At 36.7% G+C, this 17136-nt stretch overlaps 1 protein-coding gene and 1 long non-coding RNA gene across 8 annotated transcripts in view; one reads left to right on the forward strand and one right to left on the reverse strand.

Annotated features, from left to right (window-relative positions):
* The window catches only part of LOC131383869 (uncharacterized), a 90126-nt gene that overhangs the window by 39449 nt on the left and 33541 nt on the right, over positions 1 to 17136 (forward strand). For all 4 annotated transcript variants that reach the window (XR_009214271.1, XR_009214266.1, XR_009214270.1 and 1 more), the window contains exon 2: positions 16410 to 16505. This is a non-coding gene — a long non-coding RNA (uncharacterized LOC131383869). The remainder of the gene's footprint in view (positions 1 to 16409; positions 16506 to 17136) is intronic.
* Positions 1 to 17136, reverse strand: part of UBR3 (ubiquitin protein ligase E3 component n-recognin 3) — a 270447-nt gene that overhangs the window by 24739 nt on the left and 228572 nt on the right. For all 4 annotated transcript variants that reach the window (XM_058441285.1, XM_058441287.1, XM_058441284.1 and 1 more), the window contains one exon: positions 4255 to 4379. In XM_058441285.1, coding sequence (XP_058297268.1) covers positions 4255 to 4379 — 125 coding nt within the window. The remainder of the gene's footprint in view (positions 1 to 4254; positions 4380 to 17136) is intronic.

Consider the following 17136-nt stretch of genomic DNA (forward strand, 5'->3'; position numbering starts at 1 on the left):
TTGCTTGGTGTGCCTCTTCTGATCATCAGTTCTTTGCATTATCTTTAAATTACTCCTGTGCTTTCTGCCATATTCACTCAGCCATGTAGTATTATGTCCTGATTCTAAACTATAAAAATGACTCTGACTCTGCAGTGGTTCTCCTTATATAATGTGACTCACCCCATCCTTACCTGATTAATCACGAGTATGATTACTTGTTAAATATAATGACCTATAGATTACATATCATTCACAAGAATCAATATCCCACTAAATACCAAAACAGCAATGTATCATGTTTTTAAAATTTATTTAAGTAAATTATCTCTTAAATAGGCAGAGTTCACCTAAACTCAAAACACTACCATAGATTTGTAGAAAACTCAAAATACTACCATAGATTTGCTATTTATTAATCAATGTGGCATAGTTAAGTTCCTCTAAATGTACAATTCAGTCTAAAAGCTTCCTAAATTCAATATACTTTTCTGAGTAAAAGATTCAAAGAGTACAACAGAAGAGTATTTCTGTTCAGATCAGCTAAGTAAGTCACTGAGTGATAACTGACTTTTAAGTCATTATTAACAAATGCAATTTGAGCATTTATTTTATACATAGCAAGTTTTATATCATATCAGAAAGTTAAATATAATGTAATGTTCACTGCTTTGTATTGAGACTTCTTCACAATACAAAGTATTAAGAAAAATATTTTATATAGGCAATCTTTGAATAAACGAAAAAGTAGGCTCATGAAGCTTAAGAAAGATGATTTCTGAGAACATGGATGAAAGACCTAGAATCGAGATAAGAATAATCCTAAGGGGGAGGTGGCAAAAGTATGTGGGTTAAATTTAAAAAAGGATCAAGGGTCGAGAGATGCAAGAGAGTCTGTGCTGGGTAGAATACTTTGTCTAAATATAGTATTTCTTAAAGTTTTTGATTTCAATATATTTTGGATGCTATGATACCACACCCCAGCAAACAAAACAACAAAACCTATCCAAGGATCTCAGACTAAGAAATTCTAGTAGGCTGGGTATGGTGGCTCATGCCTGTAATCCCAGCACTTTGGGAGGCCAAGGTGAGAGGATTGCTTGAGGCCTGGAGTTCAAGACCAGCCTGGGCAACACAGCAAGACTTCCTCTCCACAAAAAATGGGAAAGTTAGCCAGGTGTGGTGGTGTGCACCTGTAGTCCTAGCTACTTCAGAGGCTGAGGTGGGAGGATCGATTGAGCCCAGGAGTTTGAGGTTGCAGTGAGCCATGATCATGCCACTGCACTCCAACGTGGGCCATAGAGTGAGACCCTGTCAAAAAAAAAAAAAAAAAAGGAAGAAAAGAAAAGAAAGAAAGGAAAAGGAAGGAAGGAAAGAAAAAAGAAAAGAAATTCTAGTATAAAGACTCTTAGCAGAAATTCCATTGACCAAAAAAGTACGATTTACACTAACTGGAATGATGACTTTTTCAGAACTAAATCTCACTATCAAATTAACACCCCTTCAAAAAATATGTAATACCAATATTTTTACTACTGTAGGCCAGATTAGATCTGGCAAAAATACGTTTTCATTACAATTATTATGCCAAACATAAGCAATTAAAGAGATGAAGCAAGTAAGTGAAATTCAATGAAGAAAGGAAGAAAGGAAGGAAAGGGGTGAGAGAAGACATAAAGAAGGAAGTGAAAAAAAGAGTAATCAATGATGCAGAAATCTAAGTAGTTACAGAGGTTACAGTGGTATATTTCACCACTCATAAATATGGCTGTCTCCCAGTTTCCATGATGGATGGGTTCCAGGAACCCCCCCTTGGAAACCAAAATCCACAGATCAAGTTCCTAACATAAAATAGTGTATTACAGTATAGTTGTTGGTATTACAGGCATTTACAAACTGCTATGTATCTAAATGTTTATGTCTATTATAGAAAAAGCTAATAACATGTAGTAAACCAACCTACAGACTACTATAATTTTTAATTTTCTTTCACTAAAGAAAATTATATATTTATACAGCTATCAACTAATACACGAATATATATTTATATGGCTATAAGCCAATATACTTCTAATTAATGTTCTGATAAGAATCTGTCTCATATAAAGTATTTTATTAAGTGTTTTTTAAAAATAACTAACAATTACGAGGTTCAAAAAAAACTGGACCAGTTACCTACATTACATCATGTTCCTCCCTTCATAGATTTACAGTTGTAAATAGTTAGACCCAAATTAGCAAATTTCTTAAATGTGTCATTTTTCATGATTAGACAGCTGACTAAGGAAACATATTTAAATAATGACACAGCACAGAAACCTAATATACCTGATTTGAATACTATCTGAACACTAACAATCCAAATATCAGATTACATCGCAGTCAGAAAAATTAAAAGAATATTTAGGAAAAATACGCCAGGCAAGGTGGCTCACGCCTGTAATCCCAGCACTTTGGGAGGCCAAGGCAGGTGGATTACCTTGAGTCCAGGAATTCGAGACCAGCCTGGGTAACATGGTAAAACCCCAGCTCTACTAAAAATAGAAAAAATCAGCCGTGCCTGGTGGCACAAGCCTGTAGCCCCAACTACTCGTCGGGGCTGAGGTGGGAGGATCTCTTGGGCCCAGGAGGTTGAGGCTGCAGTGAGCCCTGATCATACCATTGCACTACAGCCTGGGTGACAATGAGACCCTGTCTCAAAAAAAAAAAAAAAAAAAAAAAAAAAGAAAAAACTAAAGATAATTACAAAAAGAAAAACTGTCCAAGAATTAACCAGCAACAAGGGGAAAAAAATCTTTCAAGAAAGACAGAAATTCATTTTGAGAATTTAGAATAACAGAATTGAAATAGAAGTGACCTTATAAATCATATGGTCCAAACCTTTCATTTACCTTTGAGAAAGCTGAGGCTTAGACAGTTATGTTTTGACTAAAAAAGTAACATCTCTATTTAGTGGCAGGAGATTGGCCTTGTACTTGGGTTTGATAGCCAACTGACACATAATACATAATTATCCTTAACCCATAATTAAGACATAGTGAACTCTGTGATGATACGATATTAAATGTACACATAATTGTGATATGAGAGTAAACTGATGATAACAGTGAAGGTTATATTGAATACATTTCATGTATTTATAATTGGTTCTCTCTCCTTTGATACAAGTAGATATGATTTCAACAAAAAAAGTTTTAATGACGTTTAAAAACCCCTTAAGACTCTGTGAGCCAATCAAAAGGTTCAATTTACACTATACCTATTATTTTTTCCTACCAACTTCTACAAATAAACACTGAAGCAATTTTCTTCTTTTATCTATCTCTAAGCTGAACCAGTCAGTCAGTTCTTCGGTTCTATAACCCTATAGTATCTCATTTGTTCTCAAGCTACTGAAAGTACTTACATTTAGCATAATTTTTCTAAACAGTTTGCATAATTTAGCTTAAACTGAGTTCCTTTGAGTTTGCTAAGAACTTGTGTATATTCTAACATGAAAAAAGGTAATGTTTCAAGACGCATAATTAAGAAAAGGCTAGGACTGGCCGGGCGCGGAGGCTCACGCCTGTAATCCCAGCACTTTGGGAGGCTGAGGTGGGCGGATCACAAGGTCAGGAGTTCGAGACCAGCCTGGCCAACATGGTGAAACCCTGTCTCTACTAAAAATACAAAAATTAGCCGGGCATGGTGGCAGGCGCCTGTAGTCCCAGCTACTCAGAAGACTGAGGCAAGAGAATTGCTTGAACCCAGGAGGCAGAGGTTGCAGTGAGCCGAGATTACGCCACTGCACTCCAGCCTAGGTGACAGAGAGTCTGCCTCAAAAAAAAAAAAAAAAGAAAGAAAGAAAGAAAAGACTAGGATTTTAAATTGAGAAGTGGTACATCAAAAGCTATCTTTAAAGCTATCTTTGGATTGTGATTGGGGATAGGGACAAAAAGAAAAAGTGGCAAATAAGATAAGTCTGCAGATATTTTATCATGTGCTCACTGTGTTAGCACAATTTTTATAACTTCTCTAAGTTTAAGGCTTACAGAAAAAGCAAAACAAAACTGCTCAAATATAATATAAAGGGATAAAAGCATGAGGTTTAGAGACAGATATAGAAGGCCTCATTGTTTAATGAAAACATTTTAAACGTTTTTTAGCCTGTAGGTGCTCAAAATACAATTAAAATACCAGTAACTCATTTTGTAACACCTACTCTTATTCATTCAATATCCCCAGCTTAAATGACTTCACCTACCTGCTAAATGACAAATTTAGAAAGAGACTAACCTTTTTGAGAGCTCCCGCGTGTTTCCAGGCTGACCTATCTTCTTCGCTGCATTTAACTGAGAGTGCTGCAAGAGCCTGTGTGTACAGTAGGGTAAAAAGTACCTTCACAATGCAGGTAAAGTGGTCTGCAAGAGAAAAAAAATCATTATTTCTTTGGAATCTAGATATTTTGTACTCAAGATAGTTTTACAAATATATGCCTTTCTTTGCATATGTAATTGGTTTTTGTTTTCAACACTTAATAGTTTGTTTGTTTGTTTTTAAGACAAGGTCTCAGTCTGTCACCCGGGCAGTGTGGTGCCTGGAGTGCAGTGGCGTGATCACAGTTTACTGAAGCCTCGACCTCCCAAGCTCAAGCGATCCTCTCATCTTGGCCTGTAATGTGCCCCGCCCAACAGTAGCTGGGACTACAGGCATGTGCCACTACGCCTGATTAGTTTTTTATTTTTTGTAGAGGTGGGGCCTCCCTGTGTTGCCCAGGCTAGTCTCAAATTCCTTGGGCTCAAGCAATCCTCCCATTGCAGCCTCCCAAAGAGCTGGGGTTAGAGACATGAGAGTCTGAAATTATAATGTACTATTATATTTGCTGCCCAACAGATCTGAAATTATGAAAGCAAAATTCCTCTATTCATCCAAAGAACATATAAATGAGATGTACTCAGCATAGTGGAAAGGGTGCTCTCTTTCAGAAGACCAGAGTGCTAATGCCATTCAACCTTGGAATAGCTGTGGAACCCTGGCAAATGCCCTTCCTGGGCTTCACATGCTCAATAACAATGTTTGGGAGTCTCAATGTTTAAAACCAACACAGCATCTACCCCTATATGATATACATCTTAATAAGGATAGTATTATATGGAATATGATATAAATCTTATAAAGCTAAAAAAAAGAAATCTTGATGTTTAGGTTACTAATTTGGCTTCAGAATTTAATGAAAACTATAGCAATAAGCCTGGGCAACACAGAAAGACCCCATCTCTACAAAAATTTTTTAAAATAGCTGGGTGTGGCCAGGCACAGTAGCTCATGCCTGTGGGAGGCTGAGGTGGGCGGATCACAAGGTCAGGAGTTTGAGACCAGCCTGGCCAACATAGTGAAACCCTGTCTCTACTAAAAAATACAAAAAATAAGCCAGGCATGGTGGCGGGTGCCTGTAATATCAGCTACTTGGGAGGCTGAGGCAGGAGAATCGCTTGAGCCCGGGAGGCAGAGGTTGCAGTGAGCCAAGATTGTGCCATTGCACTCCAGCCCAGGCAACAGTGTGAGACTCTGTCTCCAAAAAAAAAAAAACAAAAGGCTGGATGTGGTGACAAGCACCTGTTATCCTAGCTACTCGGGAGGCAGAGGATCACTTGAGCTCAGAAGGTGAAGGCTATAGTAATCCAAGATCACTCCACTTAACTCCAGTCTGGGCAATGGAGTGACAGCCTGTCTCAAATAAAGATAAAAATAAAAAACTATAGTAATATGAAATAGTAGTAACAATATGTAAAGTGCCTGGTAGCTTCTGGCACATATTAGGTACTTAATAAATGGAAGCTTTAATATTGATAATTAACATTTATATTTACCTAATAACTTAGCAATTTTCTTCAAGTGTCTCATTCAATCCTCAAAACAGTCTCAACTGGATAACTGAGCTTCAGAAAGATGTGCTTGTGATATCAAAGCTAATAAGCACCCAGGTCTGAACTTGAATCCATATAGATCATTTTTCTTCAGGTTCAGTGTTCCTTCTATTATATTATACTCCTCCCCTAGTAAATGGATACTACCATTTAATCAGTTGCTGTTGCTGGAGTCAGAAACTTGCAGATATTCTTGACAATTTCCCCATTAAAATAATCACCAAGTCCTGTTCATTCTACTTTTTAAATATTTCTCAAGTCAGTTTCAACACCCTGGATTAGACTTCCATCCTTTCTTGCCTAGACCTATAATCCCAGCCAAACCGGCTGTGTTGGGGGTCCCCAAGACCACTGCCAGGTTTGATGATACACTAGGAGGACTTATAAGACTGAGTACAGAGTCATACTCATAGCCGTTATGACTGCAAAATGATAAAAGTGAAAATCAGCAAAGGGAAAAGGCACATTGGGTGAAGTCCAGAGGAAACTTCCAGAGTCTTCTTCCAGTATAACCACACAGGATGTGCTAAACTCCCCCAGCAACAACCAGCTGTGATGGCATGTAGGAAATGGATACCAGGGGATGTCATTAGAGACTCAGTGCCCAAGGTTTTTACTGGGGTCATGCAGGTACTCTCTTCCTAGTACATACCAAAATTCCAGACTCTCAAGAGGAAAGCAGGTATATTCAGCATAAACCATACTCTTTGTACAGTTTACGCATAGTGTGCCACTCTTATCAATTCTGGGAATGGTGGGACCCCTCCTGAAATCCAAGTTCCCAGACGCTAGTCAAGTCCTAACCTTGCACGCAGGCCTTTCAAAGGACAGCAGTCAGGCCTTCTATGTTAATTCTTTCCAGCACAGTAGTTTATCTGTATCACCTCTCAGCCCCCTGCAATCTACTTTCCTTATGCAGCCAGAATGATCTTTTATTTTTCCTCCAGCTTTACTGAGGTATAAATGACAAAAATTATATTATTGAAGGTAGACAATGTAGTTTTGATACAAGCATACATTGTGCAATGATGGTCACAATCAAGTTAACATATTCATCATCCCATATAGTTACACGTGTCTGTGTGTATGTGTGCGTGCTGAGAATACTTAAGATCTCTTTGCTTATTACCTTTTAAGTATATAAGAGAATATTACAGCTATAGTCACCATGTTGTATATTAGATCTCCAGAACTTATTCATCTTATAACTGAAAGTGCACACCCGTTAGCCAACATCTCCCCATTTTCCCCACCTCCCTGTCCCATGTGAACCACCTTCCTACTCTCTATTTTGACTTGTTTAGATTCCACATGTGAGATCATGCAGTATTTCTCTCTTTGCGGCTTATTTCATTTAGCATAATGTCCTATGGGTTCATCCATGCTGTCGCAAATGGCAAGATTTCCTTCTTTTTTAAGGCTAAATAATGTCCCAGTGTACTTATATGCCACATTATCTTTATTCATCCATTGACAGACACTTAGGTGGTTTCCATATCTTGGCTATTGTGATTAAAGCCACAATGAACATGGGACTGGAGTGCAGATGTCTCTCTGAGATACTAATTTTACTTCCTTAGGATATACACCCAGAAGTGGGACTACTGGATGATACAGTAGTTCTATTTTAGTTTTTTGAGGAACCTCCATACAGTTTCAGGATGCCCAGAACTAAGGAAAAACAATGAGTCAACAATCAGAATGAGTCATATTAGAAAAATATTTAGATGACAGAAATTACAGGATTTCGTGGACCTTTGGAGGCAGATGGTAATGGTGGTATCTCATAGATGGTAGCAGCATTGACTAAAATGTAAAACAGAGGATGAGAGCAGGCTTGGATAGGTAGAAAATTAACATTATATATACTGAGTTTGAGGCATGTCTAAAAATTCAAATCTGGAACTCACTGGGGAGTTGTAGTCTAAAGCTAGAGATTTGGGAATCATCAGATAATACGTATAGTTAAAGCTATGGGAAAAAAGATAAAATTGTGAAGGAAGAGGACAGGAAATAAAGAACAATTCATTTAAAAAGAGCCTGAAAATGAGTAGGAAATGAGACAGTAGAAGAACCAGGAAAGGATGGTGCCATTGAAATAAAAAAAAATTCCATCATTTAATTAAATATTTTAATAAGTGCCAGACATTACAGAATTTGTCTATTAAGTACAAACAAAAACATCCTAACCAGAAAGTCATTTATATTGTGTAGAAACACCACTCACATACAGCTTCTTCTTAAACTATACATACATATATTTTTTCTCTTACTAAAAAGAAGTGATGTGGCCGGGTGCGATGGCTCTCGCCTGTAATCCCAGCACTTTGGGGGCCGAGGTGGGTGAATCACCTGAGGTCAGCAGTTTGAGACCAGCCTGGCCAACATGGTGAAACCTCGTCTCAACCAAAAATACAAAAAATTAGTTGGGCATGGTGGTGGGTGCCTGTAATCCCAGCTACTTGGAAGGCTGAGGCAGGAAAATCACTTGAACCCAAGAGATGGCGTTTGCAGTGAGCCGATAATGGTGCCATTGCACTCCAGCCTGGGCAACAAGAGTGAAATTCTGTCTCAAAAATAATAATAAAATAAATAAAATAGAAGTAGTGTACTAAAAGAAACGATAGCCACTATAGTTTTAGCTTTTCATTGTAGAGAAGTACTAATTTCTGGTTTTAGTCCATTTGTCTGTCTTGATTATCATCATTTAAAAAAATACAGTCAGCTCTTTGTACCTGTGGGTTCCTCATCCATGGATTCAACCAATCATGGATCAAAAGTATTTGGAAAAAAAAAATAGATGGTTGTGTCTGTACTAAACATGTACAGACTTTTGCCCTTCTCATTATGCCCTAAAAAAAAAGTATAACAACTATTTATATAACGTTTATATTGTACTAAGTAATCTAGAGATGATTTAAAGTGTATGAGAAGATATGTGTAGGTTATGTGCAAATACTACACCATTTTATGTAAGGGACTTGATCATCTGTGGATTTTCATATTGGCAGGGGGTCGTGGAACCAATCTCCATGGATACCAATGGATGATTAACTGGCAATTTAAAGTCAAGGCTTAAGTTCTCACATTCACTTGTTCATTTAACAAATATTTATTTATTGAATGCTTGCCATGTGTAACACCAACATGTTTTAGGGACCTAGAAGAAACAAGGAATCTCTCACATGAGGTTTATATTAGGTCAACGGGCTGCTAACTACCAACATTAAAACAGAAAACAAAGTCCTTCAAATACAATTATCAACATTTAAAAAGGAGAAAAAAGGATTGGATATCTAATCTAAGTCAATGTGTTTAAAAACTACAAAAAAAACTATCAAAATACCTAAGGATGAACAAAGGAAGATCAATACTTACTTGAAATGCCTTAGAAGCAAACTACCTGTAGTTTCTTTTAAGACAAGGTAGAGTATATCTAAAATAACAAAATCCCTAGGGGAAGAGCACACAGGTAAACAGGACATGATCTGAAGAAGGTGTCAGACATTTTATTCTGTTCCTATCACCATGATAATTTTTTGTAAAAATACATACTATTCCACTGCTTCCATAAAGCACTTTGCGTATACCACATGCAGACATCAAATCTTCTCAGTCTTACCTTTTATGATTTGGAGTTACTAACTACATGTGCTCTAACCCTCTCCAAAAAGTCTAGTCTACAAGAAAAAGCAATTTGCGATGTGCTTTTCTGTGTGATAAACTCAAGTCTATTTTCTCTCTGATGAGTGAAGAATCCAAAAGGTTTAATAAGACTTCATTTGCCTTAGTCAACATAGAACCAAGAAAAGATACCAAGTCTGTCTAACAACTAATAGGGTAGTAAATGTTGGTCCTTTGGGTATACTTCAGGCAATTGAATTTGGGGTCCAATAAACTGCCAACATTCTCAAAAAACATTATATAGAAGTGATCACAATATAAGTGTTAAAGATTCAAATGAAAGTAATAGCTTTCTTGAATTTTAAAATGGAAAATAAGCAATTTACCATAAAATAAGACTATTGTGTTTTTAACACATCCACTGTATCCCCAAAGCATTTACTGAACATATGATGTACCAAGTGGGCATTAGGATAGATGGTGCTGCTAGTCTTGGAGGAAATGACAGTCTGGAGAGGGCAATAGTAAAAATCAGACAAGTCAGACAAGTATCAAAACAGAATCACAGAGAAGTCATTATGGCAATGAGAAGAAGGATATCCAATAGAAAGGCTTCTAAGAAAGGGCAACATAAGGTAAAGGACCATCATGAGTTACTACGAATGGCTAAATGGCAAACACTTAAAGATGCTCACAGTTCTCCTATCTTAAAAACAAAAAATAACCCCTTTGAAATAGTAATCCCCCCCTTATCCTCAGGAGATACACTCCAAGACCCCAGGGGATGTCTGAAACTGCGGATAGTTCTGAATCCTACATCTGCAGTACTATGTAACAAGATGGGTTTGAACTGTGAAGGTCTACTCATGCAAGGATTTTCTTCCACTTTTGCCACCCCTGAGACAGTAAGATCAACCCTTCCTCTTCCTCAGCCTATTCAACGTGAAGATGACAAGGATGAATACTTTTATGATGATCCACTTCCACTTAATGAATAGTAAATGTATTTTCTCTTATAATTTTCTTAATAATTTTTTCTCTAGCCTTATATTGTGAGAATAAAGTACATAATACACATAACATACAAATTATGTGTTAATTGACAGTGTTATTGGTAAGGCTTCTGGTCAACAATAGGCTATTAAGTTTTTGGGAAATCAAAAAATACGTGCAGTGGATTCAACTGCATGGTGGAGCAGGGTGGGAAGTGGAGAAGTAAAGGGGGACCACACCCTTAGCCTCTGTGTTGTTCAAGGGTCAACTTTACACACATACCTATGATAAAGTTTAATTTATAAATTAGACACAATAAGATATTAACAATAATAGAACAATTATAATAAAAATTATGAAAATGTGATCTCTCAAAATTATTTACTGTACTATGGCCATAACTTTTACTATTTAAGGTGTGATTGTGAAACTAGCACAAACTTTTTTTTCCTTCTTCATAATTTCATGGATAGAAGACTCATTCTTACCAAAGATCTTGGTAACCTCAGCATACAATTTTTTTCCTCTCCTTATTAAGTCAGGAATTTTCACCTTTTCACTTAAAAGAAAGAACTTTAGTTTCTCTTTGGCGTAGCCAAATTGCCAGTGTCAACTGAAGAATCACAAGGTTTACAAATTTGGAAAGGAGGGCTTTATTTCTCATAAAAGGTTGCATCCTGCAGGCTAGCCATCAGCAAACTGGGAATCACAGCCTCTAGCATAAGCCAAGAGCAAGTCCTTTGAGGGAGGTCAGGAATTTATGCTAAACAGGGTGGCTAAGTGTATATGTTCAATAAGCTATAGGAAGAGTCATGAGTATTTATGAAAGGAGAAACACACACATGCGCAATTTAGCTTCATCCCTCTTCATGGGTTGCGTGTTCAACAAATGGCAGCAACAGCATGATGCCAGGGTGAGGTTTTGACCCTCTGACATTAGAAGGTAGAGTAGAAGCCACAAAAACCCTCACTGAACTTCTTCCATGAATTGGCCAAAACTAGTCCAGAGATGCTGGTCAGCTCTGGGGAAGGGATGTATTGTACTATGCAGCCATAAAAAATGATGAGTTCTTGTCCTTTGTAGGGACATGGATGAAACTGGAAAACATCATTCTCAGTAAACTATCGCAAGGACAAAAAACCAAACACCGCATGTTCTCACTCATAGGTGGGAATTGAACAATGAGAACTCATGGACACAGGAAGGGGAACATCACACTCCGGGGACTGTTGTGGGGTGGGGGGAGGGGGGAGGGACAGCATTAGGAGATACACCTAATGCTAAATGACGAGTTAATGGGTGCAGGAAATCAACATGGCACATGGATACATATGTAACAAACCTGCACATTGTGCACATGTACCCTAAAACCCTAAAGTATAATAAAAAAAATAAATAAATAAATAAAATTAAATTAAAAAAAAAAATTGCAAAGAGGGAGAAGGGAGTTCGGTTGCAACCCCCGATGATTGGCTAAATGTGATTAAAGAATGATCCTCACAATGATCCTAAAGAATATCGTTCACACCTCAGTGTGTCCCTCCCTTATCAACCTTTAACCTGAATTATTTTCTAAGAAGTAAGCAGAAACCAGCTCTAGAAAACAAGAAACTTCATTTCCCAGGGAGAAAGGGACAAGACAGCATGAGATTTCAGTGTACTACTCAGAATGGCATGCAACTTAAAATGTATAAATTATTTATTTCTGGAATTTTCCATTTACTCTTTTTGGACCAAAGTTGACCACTGGTAACAAAAACCACAGAAAGTGCAACCATGGGTAAGGGGGGACTACTGTACATCACGTATGGCTTCTGTTCTCCTCCTCCATTCTCTCTTGAAAGATCTCTCTGTTCACTGTCTCAATTCTCTCACTTCCTTCTCATTTCTCATCCCACTGTAATCTGCTGATTCTACAAAATACATTTGTCTATGGCCAGGAGTCCCCAGGATAATATATAAGTAATTAAATTTTAGGGGTCAAAATCCTTTTGGAAATCTGGTAAGAGCTGTAAAACTACTCAGAAAAAAATGCACATATATGTACAATTTTTTTTCCTTACCATTTTAGGAGATTTATGGATTTCTTAAAGCCTATTAATGAACTCTGGAACCACATACTAAAAAGCTTTGGTCTTAGGCCAGCACAGTGGCTCATGCCTGTAATTCCAGCACCTTGGGAGGCCAAGGCAGATGGATTCCTTGAGCCCAGAGTTCGAGACCAGCCTGGGCAACAAAGTGAGAACCACCCGGCACCGTCTCTACAAAAAATAAAATTAGCCAAATGTGGTGGTGTGCACCTGTGGTCCCAACTACATGGGGAGTCTGAGGGAGGAGGATTGCTTGAGCCCAGGAGGTCAAGGCTGCAGTGAATTATGACTGCACCACTGTACTCCAGCCTGGGCAACAGAACAAGACTGTCCCCCTAAAAAATAAAATAAATAAAGCTTTGGTCCGAAGAGGCTATCAAAGACTGTTGGGGTTATATCAATAGGATACGAGCCAACCTGAAGTATTTAAACAGTTATTATTTTACTATGGGACTGAAGGACACTAAATATATTAAAACCCAAGAATTCATAATACTGGAAAAAAAGCAATCATCTTTGGAGGATGCTAAAAAAAAAAAAAAAAGTCATTTTTCTGAAAACTGGTACAAAATCAAGCATTTAACCTGCCTTTCCTATATCAACTTTACCAATGTGTAAACAAATAGGAAAAATAGGAAAAAATTTTAGTTTTATGAATTCCACTTAAGAAATGAAATAAGGAATAAATCTAGAGAATAATCAATAGCTTCTACTGTCACATAAAGAGGAACAACTGGAAATTATATCTCCTGATAAAAGTATTTAACATTATCCATGAAGTATTTTTGCAAAAAGAAATAAGAAACTGATTCCATCTAAATCTATCTGCCAGTTTGTAGGACACACACAGGGACAGAAGATCATGTTATTAAATGATATTGTTGGGGTTACAATTAGCAAAATAGAGACTATGGGAAGTTCTAAAGGAAAAAAGACCCATATTTTTCAACAAATAAAATGCAAGGAGGTAGGAGGAGGGAGGCAACCCACAGATTTAAAAGAAATATAACAACCAAATCCAATGTATGGATCTTTTTTGGATCCTAAGCCAAATAAACCAAATATTAAAAAATCATTTACGGGCCAGGCGCAGTGGCTCACGCCTGTAGTCTCAGCACTTTAGGAGGCCAAGGCAGGTGGATCACAAGGTCAGGAGATTCAGACCAGTCTGGCCAACATGGTGAAACCCTGTCTCTACTAAAAATACAAAAATTAGCCAGGTGTGGTGGTGGGTGCCTGTAATCCTAGCTACTTGGGAGGCTGAGGGAGGAGAATCGCTTGAACCCAGGAGGCGGAGGTTGCAGTGAGCTGAGATTGTGCCACTGCATTCCAGCCTAGGCGACAGAGAGAAACTCCATCTCAAAAAAAAAAAAAAAAAAAAAAATTTACAAGAAGCAACTATGGAAATTTGAACACTGATGGGATTTTTACTGGTATTTAGGCATAATTGTTCATTTTGTATTCAGAATTTTTTTAAATTATTTTAAGAATCCTTATCTTTTAGAGATACATACTGAAGACTATAGAGATAAAATGATACGTGGTCTGGAATTCGCTTCAAAATAACCACAGGTGGGAGGGAGGAGGGAATAAGTGAGGGTATAAATAAAACAAGACTGACCATGAGTTGATATGGGGGTTCATGAAACTCTGCTCTTTACTGTTACGTATGCTTGTAAATAAATAGTTTTTTAAGCCCCTGGTTTATAACAAAGCAAAACTGAGATATTTTCTTTCTTCAAGTCAATGGAAAATAATAAGCAGGATTCAAGATCTCTTTTGTGGGCCCCGCTTATGGGATCTTGGAAGCAGGGATATTCTATAATCACTGGTCCCAGATGCTCTATAGAATCTTGGGAGTCTGTATTCTATACAGCATTGTTAAGAACAGATTTGTGAAGCTCCTCAAGAACAGCAACATGATCCAAACCTGGGTAACTGACCCTCCCTGATACGGTCTGGTTGTCTCCCCACCCAAATCTCATCTTGAATTGTAACTAACTCCCATAACCCAGTGGGAGATAACTGAATCATGGGGGTGGTTCCCCCCATCCTGTTCTCGTGGTAGTGAATAAGTCTCATGAGATCTAATGGTTTCATGCAGGGAAACCCCTTTCACTTGGCTATCCACTGTGAGTCCATTAAACCTCTTTCTTTTTTAAATTGCCCAGTCTCGGGTATGTCTTTATTATCAGCATGAAAATGAACGAATACACTCCCTATAAAGGATGATGATTTTATGTCTTAAACCCTGGAGGCTCAAAAATAAGAAAGAATTTTAGCCTGAGAGATAATAATTGTAAATTTTGTGTGAATCATCTAAGAGGGCTTCTTAAAAAAGAAGGTGAAGTTCCTCTCTTAACTCTCATCCTGCTGCCTTAAACTAGACTGTGATGGCTAGAACTCTTAGCAGCTACCTTGGCACAGGGAGATGAGAGCCATACCATAAAGAATCTGGTGCTGTGAAGTAGAAATGTCTGGCCTGCCTACTTTCACACTTCTTTCTACATGAAAGAAAAACAAGCAGTATCTTATTTAAGCTACTGTGTTAATTTGGTTTCTTCTTTATATTATATAGCCAAATCTGATCCTAAGTTATAAATCTTCTTTCCCCTTGTACATAAAGAACTAAATATGAATACCTGAAAACAGTGATGTCAGAAGTTACTTCCGAGTTTATTCTTTAGAGGCCAGTGATGTGATGGGTATTATGAAACATAAGATGCAAGGACATAAGAGATCAAAGAAAAAAACTTGTCTTTAATATATTTAATTTGAGCTTCTGATGAGAAAATTGGCATAAAAAGGTCTTTCAACCTGGAAACAATGCTAAGCATTAAAAAATTTAAGAGGTATAGAGGTAGGTTTCTGCATCCATCTATTTTTCAGATAAAACCATGGGACGCATTTAACATTCTAGTAAGTCTAAACAGTAAAATTTCCTTCCTCTGCTTTTCTCTTCTAATAACAAATGGTAACTTAAACAGTTACACAAATACACATTCTTACAATAAAAATAGTTTATAATAACACTGTCCCAATAAAGACCACTATTAACTCTTACATCAAAAGGGAGTGGAGAAGAAAAATTTATATTAATAACTCTATCTTCCCCAACTCTCCACCTCCCCTAAAAAAAAAAACCTGTCTGTGGAAAATTAATATAATTAAGCTCTGAACTTTCTAACAATTAAAGGCCTCTATCCAGTTCTCAAAGTGTGAAAGACTAAAAAAATTAATAAAGAATGGCATTTTTTTGTTTGACCCTAAATTCTAAGAACTCATCACCACAATGACAGCTAGCAAAATATTATACAATGTGTTCGATAGCATTATAATCCAATATCAGGATAATCCAATCTTGAATTATTGTAAAATTTTAAGAAATAATATAAAGCACAAGTTTTAAAAGCAATTCTAACTATAGGTAAATGTAATGACTGCTAAATACCTAGCTATTTGGTTCCCCAAGGGTGAAGTCCATGTTTTGGTCATCTTTGTGTGTCTAGTACTTGGCAAAGAAGCATAGCAACCTGGTACACAGTAGGTACTTATTAAGTATTTCTTGAACTGAATCAATGAATTTATTAAATTTGCTTATTAAATTTGTCCAAGAAACCCTTCTTTAATGATATTACTTTAAGGCATGATTATTAACAATATTATACATTTTTACATTGATGATTTCCTGAATTTATTTAACCATTACTAAGATCAATTTTCTTGATTCACTTTAGAATATAGTTTTTAAACTCTGTTTCTACTGAATTAAATTCAGTAGGTTTGGTTAATTTCATGTATTGCATCCTCTTTCAGCATGAACTTCGTCTTCTGTTGAAAGCCAGTGCCAACAGTAACTTCTGACAAGGAGGATGATGCACCAGCTACAGCTCTCAGACACTGACACAACAGGTCCTTTACTCTTAACTAAAATATTTTTCTCTTTAGATTAAATATTGATTAATATAGATTAAATAGTGACATAGAGACAATCTTCTCTGTTAAGTTTCCTTCTCTTTTACTTTTTCAGGTTTATGTAATAACTAATCTTATAAGTAAAAGGTATATTTAACACATTTAAATATTCTGAAGACATAATAAAGTAATTTTTAAAATACTTCAAAATGTAATACTACTAATATAATTAGAAGAGCACAATCAGGAGTAAACCAGCATGATCCAAGGCAACTGTTTCCCTAGATCAAGAAAAACTAACCAAAGTGACACAAAAAGCCTAAAGAATTTGAAACTAATTTTACAAAGAGATTAATTTTAATGAGACTACTTAACAGGTTTTTAAGCTCTATAAACACAAATGATTAAATTAGCAGACACAGTCTAAATCCCCAAAAAAGTAACATTCAAAAATATCTGATGTTTTGCAGTTAAATATATAATTACCTCAAGAAGTTAAACAGAATTACCATATGATCCAGCAATTCCACTTCTAGCTATATATCCCCCCTGCCAAAAAAAAAAGTGTTCAAAAACTTTTTTTTTTTTTTTTTGAGACAGAGTGTCATTCTGTCACCCACGCTAGAGT

Source organism: Hylobates moloch, unplaced genomic scaffold (assembly GCF_009828535.3).
Source record: "Hylobates moloch isolate HMO894 unplaced genomic scaffold, HMol_V3 SCAFFOLD_1, whole genome shotgun sequence".
NCBI classification, from domain to species: domain Eukaryota; kingdom Metazoa; phylum Chordata; class Mammalia; order Primates; family Hylobatidae; genus Hylobates; species Hylobates moloch.